The sequence below is a fragment of the Mustela nivalis genome (assembly GCF_964662115.1).
Source record: "Mustela nivalis genome assembly, chromosome: 13".
Taxonomy (NCBI): domain Eukaryota; kingdom Metazoa; phylum Chordata; class Mammalia; order Carnivora; family Mustelidae; genus Mustela; species Mustela nivalis.
Window position 1 is genome coordinate 67,896,948 of NC_139032.1, and position 16,061 is coordinate 67,913,008.

At 42.1% G+C, this 16,061-nt stretch overlaps 1 protein-coding gene across 4 annotated transcripts in view; it reads left to right on the forward strand.

Moving 5' to 3' along the window:
• The window catches only part of LOC309846252 (uncharacterized protein), a 543,217-nt gene that overhangs the window by 4,773 nt on the left and 522,383 nt on the right, over window positions 1-16,061 (forward strand). For 3 of the 4 annotated variants that reach the window (XM_082695118.1, XM_082695117.1, XM_082695119.1), the window contains exons 1-3: window positions 3,054-3,230; window positions 8,341-8,443; window positions 8,973-9,120. In XM_082695118.1, coding sequence (XP_082551244.1) covers window positions 3,109-3,230; window positions 8,341-8,443; window positions 8,973-9,120 — 373 coding nt within the window. In that variant the 5' untranslated portion in view covers window positions 3,054-3,108. Of the gene's footprint in view, window positions 1-3,053; window positions 3,231-8,340; window positions 8,444-8,972; window positions 9,121-16,061 lie in introns of those variants that run through there. The other variant, XR_014301811.1, reaches the window with a different exon arrangement.

A 16,061-nucleotide genomic window follows, 5' to 3' on the forward strand; every position in this document is an offset into this window, starting at 1 on the left:
GCTTAGTACCCCAGTGGCTTCCAAAACTCTCCTCTCTAGTCTCATCTTTTCCCTTTCTCCTTCTTATTGGTTATCCTTTGTCTTCCTCCTACAGGGTCTCTGGGCCTTCTATTTGCTGGGCTAGTTCTTGGTCATCGTTCTGATCTTAGCTCAGTATTCCCCTCCAGGGAGTCATCCCTGAATGGCTTCATGTGTAATAGTCTCGCCTCTGCCCTGTCTACCTCTGTACCCCCAAACATGCTCTATCATATCACCTAATTTTATTTCCTTTACATAGTACTTATGTCACTGGAACGTATCTTGCTTATTTATGTCCTTGTTTATCGTCTGTCTCTGCCTCCAACTGAACAAAGTCTCTGTCAGGGCAGAGATCCTTGTGTGCTTATTTACAGCTCTCCTGATGGACAGGGGAAAGTTTTCCCAGATTGTTGCTAGTGAACAAGCCTCTAGACAACATTCTTGCATATCCTTGGGTAATTGTGTAAGGGATTCTGTGGGACAGATTCCTAGAAGTGGAATTTCTAGGTTGAAGATAATATGCTTCAACTGTGATAAGGTATATCAAATTACAGCCCAAATAATTGTGCCAATTTACATTCCCATTGACTTTGCTTGAGAATGCCTTTCTCCAAGTCCTTGACAACACCGGATAATAGAAATCTTTTCCTTGTTTTGGCCTATGTTATGAGCAAAATCCAAGTATTTTACTTTGTTTAATTTGTAGTTCTTTGACTATATGAGATTAAATATTTTTTCACAAGATTTTTGGTCATTTGTACTTTTTCATTTGGGTAATAAACATATGGCTGGCCCATCCTCTAATATGGGTCTATTTGGAAGAAAGAATAGATTATAGGTAGACAATTGCCAATGTTGACCACACAGGATTTGGCTATTTATTATTTTTTTCTGCGTTTATTTCTGTCTTATTGATTGGTAAGAGCCCTTTATGTTCAGTGGCATTAATTTCGTTACATATGTTGCAAATATTTTCATTATGTCTTTCCTTTGTCTTTCAGTATTAAGGTTTTAACATCTTTAAACAGAAACAGAGATGGATCTTTAACTTTTCTATTTCTGTTAATGGGAAAATTACAACTGTAAAGTTTTTAAAACAATCTATAAAAAAGATATTATGTGAAAAGTGATTCTTCCTCCCATTACACTGAGCTAACCTTGGGTATCTTTTCAAATTTTTCGTGTTTACATGTACATTCATCATTTATTTATTCATCAGCCATTCATTCCTCTAGCAAATAATTATAAGCCATTTATACTTCCAATATGTATTGGGTATTTACTTTATTCCTGACATCATATTAGATATATTAAAAAGAGGATATATGCACATTATCTTTTATTTAAAATTTTTCTTGGAACATGTGCTTTTCTTTATTCATTTTTTTTTTTTTTTTTACATTTCAGATGCTTCTATAATAACACATCCGTATCTACCTCATTGTTTTTAATGTTTGCTCACTGTTCTATTTCATGCATAGACCAGAGCATTTTTAATCTGTCCTCTCTGATGGACATTTACATTGTTTCCTGTGTGTTTGCAATTACAAACAATGTTGCAGTGAGTATCCTTGTAGCTATATCTTTACCGCCATGTGCAAATATATCTGTAGTGCAGACTCCTAAAATGGAATTGCATTTTAAGTTTGATAGACATTGCCAAATTGTCCTCCAAAACTGTGTTTCAATTCACACTTCCATCAGATGTGTGAGAGTGCCCATTTCTCTACTTTATTTGCAACCCTGGATATTATGTCTTCTCAATTTTTGCAAACATAAGGCTGAGAGTGGTGTTGCATTGTTTCATTTTGCATTTCCCTAATTAGCCATGGAACTGAGATTCCTTTCATATATTTATTGGTCACCTGTATTTTTTTTCCTATAAATTGTCCATATTCTTTCCTCATTTTTTATATTGAGTTGTCTTTTTAAAAAATTTAAATTGACTTGTAGATTCCATATAGTATGAATATTTAAGCTTTGTCTGTTACATGTGCTGCAAATATTTTCTCCAAAGCTGTCTTTAGCCTTTTAATGTTGTTTATGGTATAACCCCACCTTTTTGACCCTAAGGTTCCCTAACGTCTTCCTGTAGAGGTCTCAAACTATGTTTAGTTGCTCGTCTTTCTCTTCCCAGCCTAGAGTCTCAGGTGATCGTACTCTGGAGGACTGCAGGTGAATCCTGACCGAGAGGTGGGGAGTCTTCCTTCACTGGCTTTGCTGTGGCCATTTCTCCTCTGTTGACAGAGCACCTCATCATTCCTTCACACGCATTTTTGTTTGTGTAAACTTTTAAGACTTCATGTCTTTTTCTTGCTTAAAATAGTCTATTACGCAAAACACAAGTGGCCCCCTCATTCTTGTTTTAGATGATCATTTCTGAAATGACCCCAGGAGTCCTAGCGATTCAGGGGAAATGACTCAGGGGCAGTCTTTGGGTTCGACTGAGCTGGTGGAGGAAAGGCCCCGCCCCTCTTCAACCTGTGTATTTCTGCCTGACCTTCTCCATGAGGAAAGCAATGTGCGTCTGTGCCCAAACAAGCCTGGAAAACGTTACTGTAGAACGAGGCCTTTATTTCCTAAAACCTGTGAAGCACCAGGGCCTCCAACGAATGCATCTCTTTACACTGTAATCACTCCCTCAGCTTTTAATAAGGAGGCCATCTTGGAGCTCTTGTAGCCACACACGGCTGGATGTTCTTGGGTGTGCACAGGGCAGATTTTGGTTAATAGGCTATCATGGGATTTTTCTTTCTTTGGAGAAGGTGCTCAGTGGAAAGATTCATTAGTACCTCTTATTTATTTATTTTTAGAGCATCATTAACCTGCGTTTTCTCAAATACATAAATGTGCCCATTTCAACCAAGAAGTTTGTCTGGGGCAAGGATGCAGCAAGACAGGAAGTGAGTGGAGAGTCGTTTTTCACCATACCAATCTCTAAGGATGACAATGACCTGTGGCAGAAAAGCTGCTTTTGATTGTAGTAATGGGAACCCCAGCCATGAGGAAAATAATACAATAGCCCCCCTCCCCCCCGGTTTTGCTTTCTTCATTTTCAGTTACCCACCATCAATTGTAGTCTGGAAGCAGATGATCCTTCTTCTGATGGATCCTCAGAAGACCAGTAGGAGCCAAACATCTACCAAACCACTCACCTCATGTCGTCTTATCACAGAGGCATTCTGTCACCTCACACCATCGCTCAGAGAAGGGTGAGTGCAGTGACAGAGAGAGAGAGAGAGAGAGACCACATTCACATGAATTTTATTATAGTCTCTCCTTATAATTGTTCTATTTTATTATTAGTTATTGTTGTTAATCTCTTACTCTTCACTTAGAAGTGAAACTTTGTGGTAGGTTTGTATGGAAAAGAAAAAGCATAGTATGTACTGGATTGGGTACGATCTATCCACAGTTTCAAGTATCCACTGGGGGTCTTCAAATCCCCTTCTAATAAGGGCTGTGGGGACTATTATATCTTTTTTTTTTTAAACAAGAAGCCCAGGGTAGGGTTGTTTTAGGGTTGCTTAATTCAGCAGCTTGACAGGGATCACGACTTTTTGCCTCTTGCGTAATATGACTGTTGGGGCTCAGGGGTCATGTGCACATCCAGTCCTGCACAGTGTTTTTACTGTTGGTGGACTCTCCATCACACCTCTTTATAAGAGTGAAGAAACTTTCTTTTGAAGGCCCAGTCCAATTCCCTCGGTCTTGTTTGTCAGAGTTGAGGCCCATGTCCGCTCCTAGACTGGTCACTGCCAAGAGAGTGGGATTCTTTCCAGCAGTGACTGCCTGTTCATGAGTTCACCCTGAGGTAGGGAGAGGGTTGCCTTCTGTTGAGGGGTGGTTGCCTGCTCAAAATTAGAGAGGGTGCTGCTAGTGAGGAAGGGGGAGGGGAGAGGCAACCAACAATGGTTGCTACTACCCTTCTTTTATTTTAGTCAGTCAGCCAGTTAATTAATTAATTAATTAATTATATTTTCCCCAAACGTTAACATGATTGTTGTTGGAACAACCTGATCCACTCACTATTTTGAGGTTTTGGAGTTTAGGCCAAATGATTATACACAAGAAAGAGAGTGCGCATGCGCATATCTTAAATCGGGTCCCACTTCTGGAAGGGGTACTTTGTAGGGGGGCGAATAAAACTTTGTTGCTTCAAACACAGCTGAGCGTTCAAGAGACTGAATAGTTGATGTTGCAAAATAAAGATGGAGATTTATGAGAGGCAGAAGTAGGTGCACAGTTCCTTTATAAGGTCCTCACACTCTCTTTGAATATTAAACACGCACCATCCAATTACACAATTTCATCTGTTTGAGTTTACATCTGTTGAGTCTGGTAACAAAGCTGTCACTTATGAAGAAAAATTTCAATTAATTCGTTAATAATAATAATAATATTATTGTTTTGGATTGGTCGAGAGGAGTTTGGGCATAAGGCTGGTGGCTGAATAGTGCTCGGCTTGTTCTGGATATTTTCTCTCCATTAAACGACGCCACAGCTTTCGTGGTTTTTTTGTTTGTTTGTTTGATTTGTTTTGTTTCAGACGAAAATTTGGAGGCTTCACATATTGGTAAAAGAGGACAATGGTGTTGTACAACTTGGATTGTGTTAAAGGGGTATTACAAACGTTCATGAAAGTTGGCTCTGTGGCAGGTGATGCTTGCAATGTGTAGATTCCCATTGACAGGAATGAAATTGTATGTGTTCTGACTAGGGCTGCTGCTGGGCTCTGAAGACCCTGGAAATCTAGTTAAGTCACACGCAGCGTGTGTCGTTCCCATCACGGCAAAGGTAACAAGAAGCACAGAGCCCTGAGTTAGGATGCTTGTGGTACCCAGGGAATGCCACAGGCACCAGAGAACGCGAATTATGCCAGCTGTAGCTCCGAGCTACTTGAGCGAAAATTGACCCTCCAGGGTCCAGAACCCACTCCAAATTTCCTCCTGCTGTTATGCTGTGGTAACAGAAAAGGGGAAAGAGAAGGCTCACTCCTTGCTATGTTTTTTATATGCCTTCAAACATCAGAACTGATTCTCCAAAGTAATTTTTCTGTATGCATCCAGACATTTGGACGATGCAACCCAGGGTCAAATCTTGAGCTTCCATAACAAGTCATCCTGAAATCAGATACCATTCTCAGCCTTGGCAAATCTTTTCCCACTACTCAGAGCTCCAGAGACCTGGTGGTCCTGTCCTCTTGGGGGGCGGGGCTGGAGGTGCATACCGATGGTGGTGATCTCAGCATGGGGATGAGTAGAAAACAAAGGATGATGTGTATGTGTGTGTATATGTGAGAGAGAGAGAAAGAGAGAGAAAGAGAGGAGGGGAGAATGCGCTTGTTTCTAAGAGGAGCTCTGGTAACAGGTTTCTTGGGTAAATGAAAGTTGTATTGTCTTCCATCAGAGAGGACTTGAAAATAAAGTGCTTTAATGCTAATACTGCAGATGTCTGCAGGAAACTCAGCACCACACCGAACACTGTAGTTAGATAGCTGGGCAAAAAAGTACATGAAGGAAAGGGCTAATGTGCAATACTTCTATTTAAGATAGAAGGAGGAAATAGAAATTGTGATAGCATGCTATTTCAAGTAATAATAGAAAGTACTTGATGTTTACATGGTGAATGGATCAATACTAATTCTGTAGTCAGTGCACATACAGTAGTTTGGATTATACAAGTGATAGATGCACTCAGTATAGCTGAAATTTCTACCCTGCAACACTTATTTCTTACTGCGTGTTAGATGGAATTTTCCACCCAACTATCTGGAAGGATTTGCATAAGAATGGTGATAGAGCAGTATTCTTTAATGATGTGCTTTTCTTTGTTAAACTTCAAAAATGTCTATGGTGCATGATGAGGTTTGGGTGAATTGCCAAGCTAATGCTTTTATATTTTCTTTAAAGAGCTTATCTTCACTGTGTTGTGGGAGTTACTTTATATTGTGGTTATAAAGGCAGTGGCAGTAAAGCCGAATTTGTAGCAATCCCCAATAAATGCCTCCTCCTCCTGCTCAAGGGCTTGGTCCTGCTAAAAGGGAAATTTGGGAAGGCACTTGACTGCCACTGGTGCCGTTGGTGATGATGAGTCAGTTGGACTTGTGCTATGTTCCCATACCTGGTTCTTCTCACCAAGAAGCCAGGATGCCATTCTTGTGCTCAGACAATGGCCCCTTGTTAGCCTAAATCAGCACCGTGCCTGTCAAATGGCTTGAGATCATCCCCAGGCCTGGTGCTCTCACTGAAGATGAGTTGAATTATTCAGATCAGAGCCTGGGAGCAAACGCTGTTTGGTAAGCGACCTTTTTGTCCTCCCCACAAGAACCTCATGTTTACAATGCGAGGAGGAAAAGGGGCTGGAATCTTGGGAATTCCAAGAATGCAGCCGACAAGCAAAAGAAGCTTTCCTTCCTGGGTTGTGCACTTCGAGACATGCTCTCCAGATTCTGCTCCACAGCAAGGATTTGGAAGTACAAAGGTGGAAAAACAAAGCTCCAAAGCTGGAGCCTGCCAGGGTAGTCCAACAGAGGCCTTCAAATTAACCTCAGTTTCAATGAAGCAAAGAATGTGAAAGCCAAGAATGGAAGGAAACTTAAGATCACCTAATCCGATCCTTTGTCTAATGCAGGAATCTCTTTCCCAACACAGCTTCATGGCTTGTTGATCGGCAGTTGCTTCTTGAATACGCCCAAGGACAAAGAACTCACTTCCTCTAAACAGCAGGCAAGGACAAAGAACTCGCTTCCTCTAAACAGCAGGGACAACAGATGACATCATATGGAAGACTTACTGCGTGTTAAGCCACTGAGATTCGTGATCTTTTTAATGCTCACAACAACCTTAAGAGATAGGAAGTATTATTGCCACAACCACTTTACAGATGGGGAAACTGAGGCTGTATATGTTGCGGAGAAAGGATTTATAAGCTGTGTTCTTAACCCCTGTACTTTCCTGCCCAGCCTGCCCCGTCATTGATTGGCAGGCTTGGTTGTTACTTTTCTGTTCCCTGGAAACATCTGGAATATACCTTGCCTCTCTTTCACACGATAGCCCTTGAAATATTTAAGGCAGCTTTTCTATTTCTCCAGTTTCCCTTTTATTCTATTCCATGCCAAACATTCCTTTGTCTCAGTTTGGTGAGTTCCTCTAGACCCATTCCTGCTTACCAATGCTCTTTTCAAAACATTTGTCATTTACTTCTTGAACATTTTGAAGAGACCTCATAATTGTTTTCTTTTATTAGGAGGCAGTGGGCTTTGTTGGTGGCATCTAACCATGAAGGCATCTATTCTGGGTGCAGAGGCTTTCCAAAGAGCACATGATGAACTTCTTCCACAGCTCTTTTCAGGGAGAAGGCATTTAAAAAATCCAGAGCATTAAAATAAGCCAGGGTTGAGCTTCGATGTCATTGCTGGTGGTAGAGGCGATGTTGGAATAAAGGACAGAAGCCTTCTTGCAAAGTGTTTGTGGTGGTCCTATGAGGCCCTATGGGAGGCAGCTGCTCTTGGATCTCATTCAGTATGACCAGGATTCTCTGTAGCTCACTAGCATGTCACCGTGTTGATTGGTCTTAGCTTCTTGCCTTAACCTCTTCCCTCTTGCCTTGTGAAAAGGGGTCATGTTGTTGACTCTCGGGCATATTTCTCATGGAGTTCTAGGTCTGATTCGGGCGACCTGGGGGCATGCTCTGTTACCTTGGGCAAATCACTCACTTCTATGGGCTTTTAGTAAGTATACTTATCTCTTAAAGTGGGTAAGTATATTATTCTAACAGTATTAAATTAATTAAACAAGGGGCGCCTGGGTGGCTCAGTGGGTTAAAGCCTCTGCCTTTGGCTCCAGTCATGATCCCAGGGTCCTGGGATGGAGCCCCATATTGGGCTCTCTGCTCATTGGGGAGCCTGCTTCCCCCTCTCTCTCTGCCTGCCTCTCTGCCTACTTGTGATCTCTGTCAAGTAAATAAATAAAATCTTAAAAAAAATAATTTAATTAAACAAGGAAGCCAGTAGCCTCATGTCCCTCTAATGCTGTGGGCAGCTTACCTAAGCCAACCAAGATCTAAGCCCCTCAGTGCCTCCAGGTTAGGAAATCGAAATGCTAAGGACAACCAGTAGAAAACAGCCGACTGGGCTTTCACCTATAGCCAATCAATAGTTTCCTGACTTTGCATCTTCTTGTCTAAGACCCTCTTCCCAAGCTACTATTGGTGGACACTGCTAGCCACTTCCGGCTTTGTGCTGCCTGGGCTCGGAACCGGTTTTGCTCAAATAAAGTCAACATTTTTAATAGGCCTCAGTTTATCTTTTAATATTCCTAGTGTCAGAAGAAATGGGAGACCCCCCGCGCCCAGGAGCAAGGTGCCACCGAGCGGGGTCCCTGTGGAGGCCGTGGTTCTGGAGGCCCCTGGAGGCAGGTGGTGGGTAAGTCCTGGGCCTAGTCTGGCTCTGCAGCTTTTGCGCCTTTTCAGGCTTTGAACATTTCTTTTTCAGGCCTGTCTGCAAACACCCTGTGGGACTAGGTCGGACTCAAAATCTGGCCTGGATTCGATTTAGAAACGGAACCGGTCTGGGGTTGGATTGGGTCTGATTTAGAAACCGGACGCGGGTGAGGTGGGGGTAGGGGTCGGGGTAAGAGGGTGTGGAGGTGGGGTGGAGGGGACTTGGAAGCCTGACCTGACTGGCTTCGGATTGGGTCCAGTTTAGAAATTGGTTCGGGTTGGGGTCGTTGGGGTTCGGGTCTGTCTGTCGGTCTTCATCTGGACTGGGGTCCACGTGAAGGCCTCATATGAAAAAAATTTGGTTTTAGGGCTGAACAAGTGGCCACAGTGGAGAACCTTTAACCTCATTAAGCTTATCTGTTAAAAGGTGCCCTAGAGAGAGAGAGAAAGGGGCTTCAGCCAAGCAGTTCCTAGACAGGGACTGGGGGAAAATCATTCTTCCTCCTCTGCAGTGTCTGGTGACTAGGATGGGACCTGCTGAGACACCTCGGTCTTTCTGGAACCTGCAGCTGGCATCCTGGGAAACCCGAAGAAGCCGGAGCAGGGTGAGACTTCTCACCAAAGTCAGCTCTGTCTGCGGTGCCTGGTCGAGGCAGGAAGGTAAGATTTTGGGCGTCCCCTCGGTTCCAAATTCACATTGGGCGGAGGAAACGTTTATCCATCCTTTCTCTCAGGGGCAGCTATTGCCTCTCCTTGGTCTGGTTTTGTGTCCGGAGAACTTGGTTTGTCAACCTTTGTGGGGGAGGGGTGTGCTCAAAAATAGGGCTGGACAGAAATGTAAGTTATATTTCCTTTGCGGCTTGGGTTCTAGTAGCTGTTGCCTGCTCTCAAGGTAATTGTGTCTTTCTTCTGGTTATCTTGGAAAGTAGCTCTGGATCTTGGGAGGGTAGTATCTTCTGTAGCCTTAGGAGGAGCCCTGTTGTGTCCATGGGTTTGCTGAGTACTGCCAGGAATAGTTACTGCTTGTCCAGCTGAAACCTGGCCCGATGGTTGAAAGGATTTTTTAAAAGGTATGTCTGTGGTCAGAAGTTAACCAAATTCAACGTTGATATTCAGAGCCTGGTAGGAACTGTTTAAAAAAGCCTTGTCCCCTAAGCTAAAATGAAACTATGTACCCACTGGGAAAGAAAACATTCTGAAGGCATTGTGGAAGGCTTTATTAAAACATTCCAAGGAAACACAGCTCTAAATCTAGAACATAAGAATCTCTCTCTCTTTTTTAAAGTAAACTCTATGCCCAGTGTGGGGCTTAAACTTATGACTGTGAGATCAAGAACATGCTCAACCAAGTTAGCCAGCCAGGTGCCCCTAGACAATAAGAATATATATATTTTTAGTTTTTAACTTTAATTTAGTTAACATATAGTGTATTATTAGTTTCATGGGTAGAAGTTAGTGATTCACCTGTTGCATATAATACCTGGTGCTCATTACTTCAAGTGCCCTCCTTAATGCATACCACCCATTTACCTAGCAACCTAGCAACCCTCAGTTTGTTTACTGGAGTTAAGAGTCTCATGATTTGCCCCTCTCTGTTTTTATCTTATTTTTCTTTCTCTTCCCCTTTGTTTCTTTTTTGTTCCTTAAATTCCACATATGCATGAAATCATAAGGTATTTGTCTTTCTCTGACTTACTCTGCTCAGCACAATACCCTCTAGTTTTATCCACGTCATTGCAAAGGGCAAGCTTTCATTATTTTTGATGGCTAAGTAGTATTCCATTCTGTATATATACCACCTCTTTATCCATTCATTTGTCAATGGACATCTGGGCTCTTTCCATAGTATGGTTATTGTGGACATTGTGGCCATACACACTGGGTTACATGTGCCCCTTGGAATCACTGAAAATAGTAATCTTTTGACATCCGTTTTAGCTGAAATTCTCCCTGATGTAAAGAAGCAAGTTGAGGATAATGTTACATGGTTGGGTGAGTGTCTTGGTATCTTTCTGGTTGCAGCCCAATTCTTTGAGGAATTAAAAACAACTGTACTTGTTCTACAAATTGAGCCTTTACAAGTACAGCAGTGAGGATCTACGAACAATGCAAAACCCACCTACCCTTTTCACCAATATCAAAACCTCCCCCATCCCAGCTACAGTGACATCCAAAAAGCCTCCCCAGCTGTGATGAGGGTCCAAGGCTGCATTGCTGTGGGCCTACAGAGACCCCCATTCTGGTGCACCACTGTATAAATCAAGATCAGCACAAGTGAAGTCGCCAATGAGCTAACAAAAGTAATTGACAACAGATGATCACACTGAAATAATTGTAAAGTTAAGACACAGACTTGTTAAATGAAGGTTATTTTGAGTTAAAAAAATGCTCAACACTAGTAAATTGAGGGGGAAAAAAAGAATCATTTTTTAGGGAGCAATTTACATGAATAGCAATTTTCTATAATCCTTGTACTTTTCTCCAAATACAAATGACTAAAGAAATATTTTTCTTTGGTTATCCACCCATCTCTCTTCCCTTCCGATTCTGCAGCAAAGTCAGGACTGGGAAAGGGAGTGTCATACTTCTTTATTGGTTTAAATGTACTTAGTAAGTATTTTATACTTAATATTTTTATTTTTAAGTTTTCATTTAATGAGGTAGAAAAACGGATGGGGCTGTGTTAGGAGATATGGATTCTAGTCCTGATTTTGTGTGACCTTAAGAAAACCACCTTCCCTCTCTGGGTCTCCTATTCCTTTTCTGTGGGAGTTGGTGAAGGTGGTTCATAAGATTGTCCCCAGGTCTGGATTTCTTCAGTGTAGTTCAAGGCTAGGTGAGCCCAGTCAGTTTAGTCACCACTACTGGAGTCCCTGTTAAGCGCTAGATCTTGTGCTGGTTTTTCTTTACCTATTATTCCATCCCCTTCTGATACATCAGTGAAAAGACCTGAGCTCCAGGCCCGTGCGGATTCCAGGTGCTGGTTGTCCAATTCTATCCCAACACTGCTTCTTACTTTGCTAGGGAATCCTAGTGTGGTTGTTTCTCTTTTACCCTTCATTTTCCTCATGGGATTATTATGCTAATAAAATAATAAAATAGTTCCTCTAGGGTCTGGCACATAGTGAACATTCCAGTGATGTTGGTTTTTATTATAATTCCTATTGGTGAAGGAGGCAGGTTAATTCAGTCATCACAGAAGAAATACAACACTTGATCTGTGCTGAGTGCCCAGAGGGCATATATCAGGAGCATTTCCTTGGGTGGGGAAAGACTGATTAAGGTTAGGATCTGAAAGATAAATTTACCTGTTGGAGGGGAGTGGAATAGTGAGGGGAACAGCATATGCAAAGCTCCTAGGGTAGGAGGAAGCACAACTTCTTGGGAACTTGGAATAGGCCAGGGTGAAGGGGAACAAGAAGGAGGGAGAGTGTGGAGGTTGAAGGTGAGGCTGGGATCAGGCTGTGCTGAACTCTGTCTGAGCCTCAGATTTAGAAAAGCTGGTTTTGCATGCTTCTCCGGAAGGCCAGAGTTCCCAGGTAGACCTCTGGCTCTGACACCTGGAAGTGATGGTCCACAGGATTTAGCTTTCTCCAGAGTGGAACCCAGCTTCTGAGGGACAGCAGGAAAGTGCATGTGATGAGTTATGTGATGAGAAGGTTGACATTGCCTGGGCCATCATGCACACAAGTAGGTCATGCTTTGGGGACCAAAGCCCTTGACTGTGTTCTGATCATTTCAGCATCCTGTTCAGGTTGTCTTATGACTGGTCAGATTTGAGTATGGTTTAAAGACCAAACTGATTTCTTCCCTGTTTACAGAGAGATAAGGCTTAATGGGTTTTCAGCTTTGGGGATCACATTTACCATTTGAGAATCTCATGAAACCTGTGGATTTCCTGTCTTGAGAGATGTGTTTACATACTTAAATCCAAATTTCAGTGCATTTTAAATTTGGGTTCTTGGGTCCCACTGAAGCCCTTCCTTGGTCCAGGTTAAATGTCCTTCCAGTGCAAGCTGATGTCTCACATTATGGATTCTGTCTCCCTGCCCCTGTCTATCCCTTTCCTTCTCTATTATAGTTGCCTTGATTTTGGACCCTGGTAACTTTCCCCTTACATTACTTTAACTTCCTCTGAATTTGTCTCTCTGCCTGTAGTTTCTCACCCCTCCAATTTTTCTCCATGTATTCTCTGGAAAGAAAAAAAAATGTTGGGGGATGTGAGATGAAATAAATAGATTTGTAAATATTCATTTTCAGAATAAAGTAAATCAGGCTTATTACAGATATTTCAGAAAATACATACCAGATAAAAAAAAAATAGTCTCAGCATCCAGAGGCAACCAATGGTATATTTTTTCCTAGTATTTTATTATGGAAAATTTCTTTTGTATCGTTACGATCAAACTATATGTATGTATATATTTGCATTCAAATGCTTTACTTAACATTTACTTTTCCTCTAGCTTAAATGTGTATATGTATTGAATTTTTTAAAATTATGGAATGTATGAAACCCACAAAAGCAGAAAGAATATCTGAATGAATGCTGGCCCTTATGTACTTGTTTCCTAGCTTCAAAAATGATCAGTATTGTATCAGTGACCTTTTGGTGTGTTAACACATGGTCTTAAAATTTAGTAGCTTAAAGTAACAACCACTGATTTAGCTCCTGATTGTCTGGGGAGTGATTGGGGCTGGGCTCAGCAATGTGGTTCTTTGGCTAGTCTTGGCTGGCCTCAATTGTGCATCTGTGTTTTGCTGCCACTTAGTTAGACGACTCTGCTTCTGGGTTTGGCCGGCTGCCAGGTGGGGCCACAGGAGGGACTGAGTCAAAGTATCTCTCCTCATCGAGCAGGTTATCTCTAGGCTTCTTCATAGAGTGATGGAAGACTTCCAAGCAAGTAAGAGGCAAGTGCCAAAGCATAAGTGCTTTGCAAGCTTCCGGTTGCATCTCATTTACTAAAATTTCATTGGCCAAAGCAAGTCACAGGGTCGGCTCACACTCGAGGGATGGAGAAATCGATTCTACCTCCTAATAAGAGATTCTGCAGCATCCTATTGTAAGGGCATGGATCTAGGCAGAAGGATTTGTGGCCATTTTTATAACCTACCACAAGATGTGTTGCTAATACTAACAAGCAAATTACCATTTTTTTTTATGTTATTGGTAACTTGTCATGAATATAATTTAGATGGCTGAGTCATGTGCTGCCCCGTGGTTATGTGCTAACCTTGTGTGACCATTCCCCTGTTGCTGGGTAGTGAGGTCATTGCCATTTTTCTGCCATTATGGATACTACAGTGGATGCTTTGTGCATAAAGCTTTTTCTGGTTTTAGGATTATTTCCTCAGTGTAGTCACAAAAGTGATATTACTGTGTCAAACATTTTAGAGCTCTTAGTACACTTTGCCAAATTGCTTTCCAAAAGGATTGTATCAATTTACACTCCCACCAGTGTGTGTGAGAGTACCCCACAGGGATCCTTCTAAAATGCAAATCTGATTATCTAATGCCCAGCTTAAAAGTGATCTCTGCTGCCTTCACAATGAAGAGTAAACCATGTAAGAGAAACCATGTCTGCTACGTGACTTTTGAATAACTAAAGGACTGTTTTAGTTTGATAAGACTGTATGTCTAAGGGCCATAGGATCTAGGGTAGGTACAGAACCAAGAAGTGAATCCATCCCTGTTGTCATCAAGTGTAGGTATTATAGGAGAGGAAACTGAGGGTCAGAGTGCTCAGTGTGAAAAGTGGAAACCTAGTCCTAGCTTTCTATCTGGCGTGATCTATTTTAGCATCATTGAATCTTTGCAAAGGCGTACACATACAAGTTTAAGTACATATTTAATCAATGCAAATAAATTATAGCACATTTGTTGGTTAGAATTCTGTGGCTCCTGAAAACTACAGACTGTGAGATTTGGAAGGAGACCTCTTCGTTTGAATCCACATTCTGTCATTTACTAGAATTCGAGCAAGATTTAACAGCTCCATACCTCAGCTTTGTTATCTGTAAGATGTAGATAATAATGCCTGTGTTTTAGGGGTTTAGAGATGATTCAACATCTATATGGAATGTATAACAGCACCATTCAGTGGTAACTATTATTATTATGTGGAACGAATACGTAAGTAGAAAGGAACCATACATGTAACAGAAAGGAGGGTGCTTTGATAATCCAGGACTATAAATAAGGCTATGTGACTTTTAACACCACGTTACCATGGTTTGCAATTCAGTTCAGTCTCCTAGCTGAAATTCTTGCCTTTTCTGAGGCTTCTGTTTCCCCACTATTCTTAGAATCCCCAGGTTCACGAGTCCTTGGTTCTCCTTGATCCCCGCCTCTGTGTCCTGCCTGGAAAGGGAGAGCAGAGACCAAGATGCATTCCTGGAGGTGTGGTTCCTCAGCCAGCGATCCGCGCCCTGCCCCTCCCCCCATGCCATGGGTGTGGCCAGCATCACGTGGCTAGTGCAGGAGGACAGCTGTTGAAAGCGTGGCTGAGCCTTGGTGGTTCTCCACAGGAGTGTGTGAGGAAGCTCTTTGGACCCCAAGAGTTCTAGGACTTGTTTGTCACCCCATTGTGAATATAGATCTATAGAATGGCTCCAGCCAACTTGGTTTTCAGTACCCTGTATCCTAGGCAAGGATGTTCTAGTGTGGCACTGTCCAGTGGAAATACAGTGTGGGCCACATAATTTTAAGTTTCCTAGCAGACACATTAAAAAATAAACAGATGAAATGAATTGTAACATGATATTTAACTCATTATACCTAAGTATTATTTCAACGTGTAATGCATATGAAATTATTAAACAAATACTCTTTCATAGGAAGTCCTTGAAATCTGGTGTATATTTTATGTTAACATCTCAAGTTGGACTGGCCACATTTTAAGTGCTCAGTAGCCACTTATGGCTAGTAGCTCCTGGATGAAACTGCACAGTTCTAGAACAAAGCTGTCTGTGCTTCACGGGGTACAACTTTCTACGAGGGCTGATGCAGCTGTTTTTCCGACAAACCTGCTTCTGGCTCCAGTTTGATGTGTCTGTGAGGGGTTCAACTTACTACACGTTGTGCCAAGAATTATTTCCTTTAATCCAGTGTTGTGTCTCATTTGCCAATTCCGACTCCATTTCCCTTACAATGAATTCCCTTTTAGGGTTCTCTTGTATTTTCCTACTTTGCTGCCACTCTGTCAGAGGAAAAAGGTCTTAAACGACCTTTAGGTCGTTTAGGGGGCAAAAAGGTTAGAGTGTTACTTCCCCTCCTCCCGTGAGGTTCCTCTGCTCCTCTGTGGATTCGTAGATACGAAGTGCATGTGGGAATCTATAATCCAAGTGCACAAAGATCTGACGGGGAAGGGATAGCTCTTAACAATGGCCAGCAGTGTCTGAGCCCTAGGTAGTGGTCCTTCTGAAATGTTGTGCTGACTCCTGGAAGTTTTGCTAGAAGGCATCTATAGGAATGATGTGGAGGGGCAGAGAACAAGCAGTTCTGTGCTGGTACTGACTTCCTGGAGGAGGCATGCACTGGGAAGAATTCTCTATTAGTGACAGTGGGGTTTTAGAACTCCTAGCGTGTGTAAGAGCTTCAC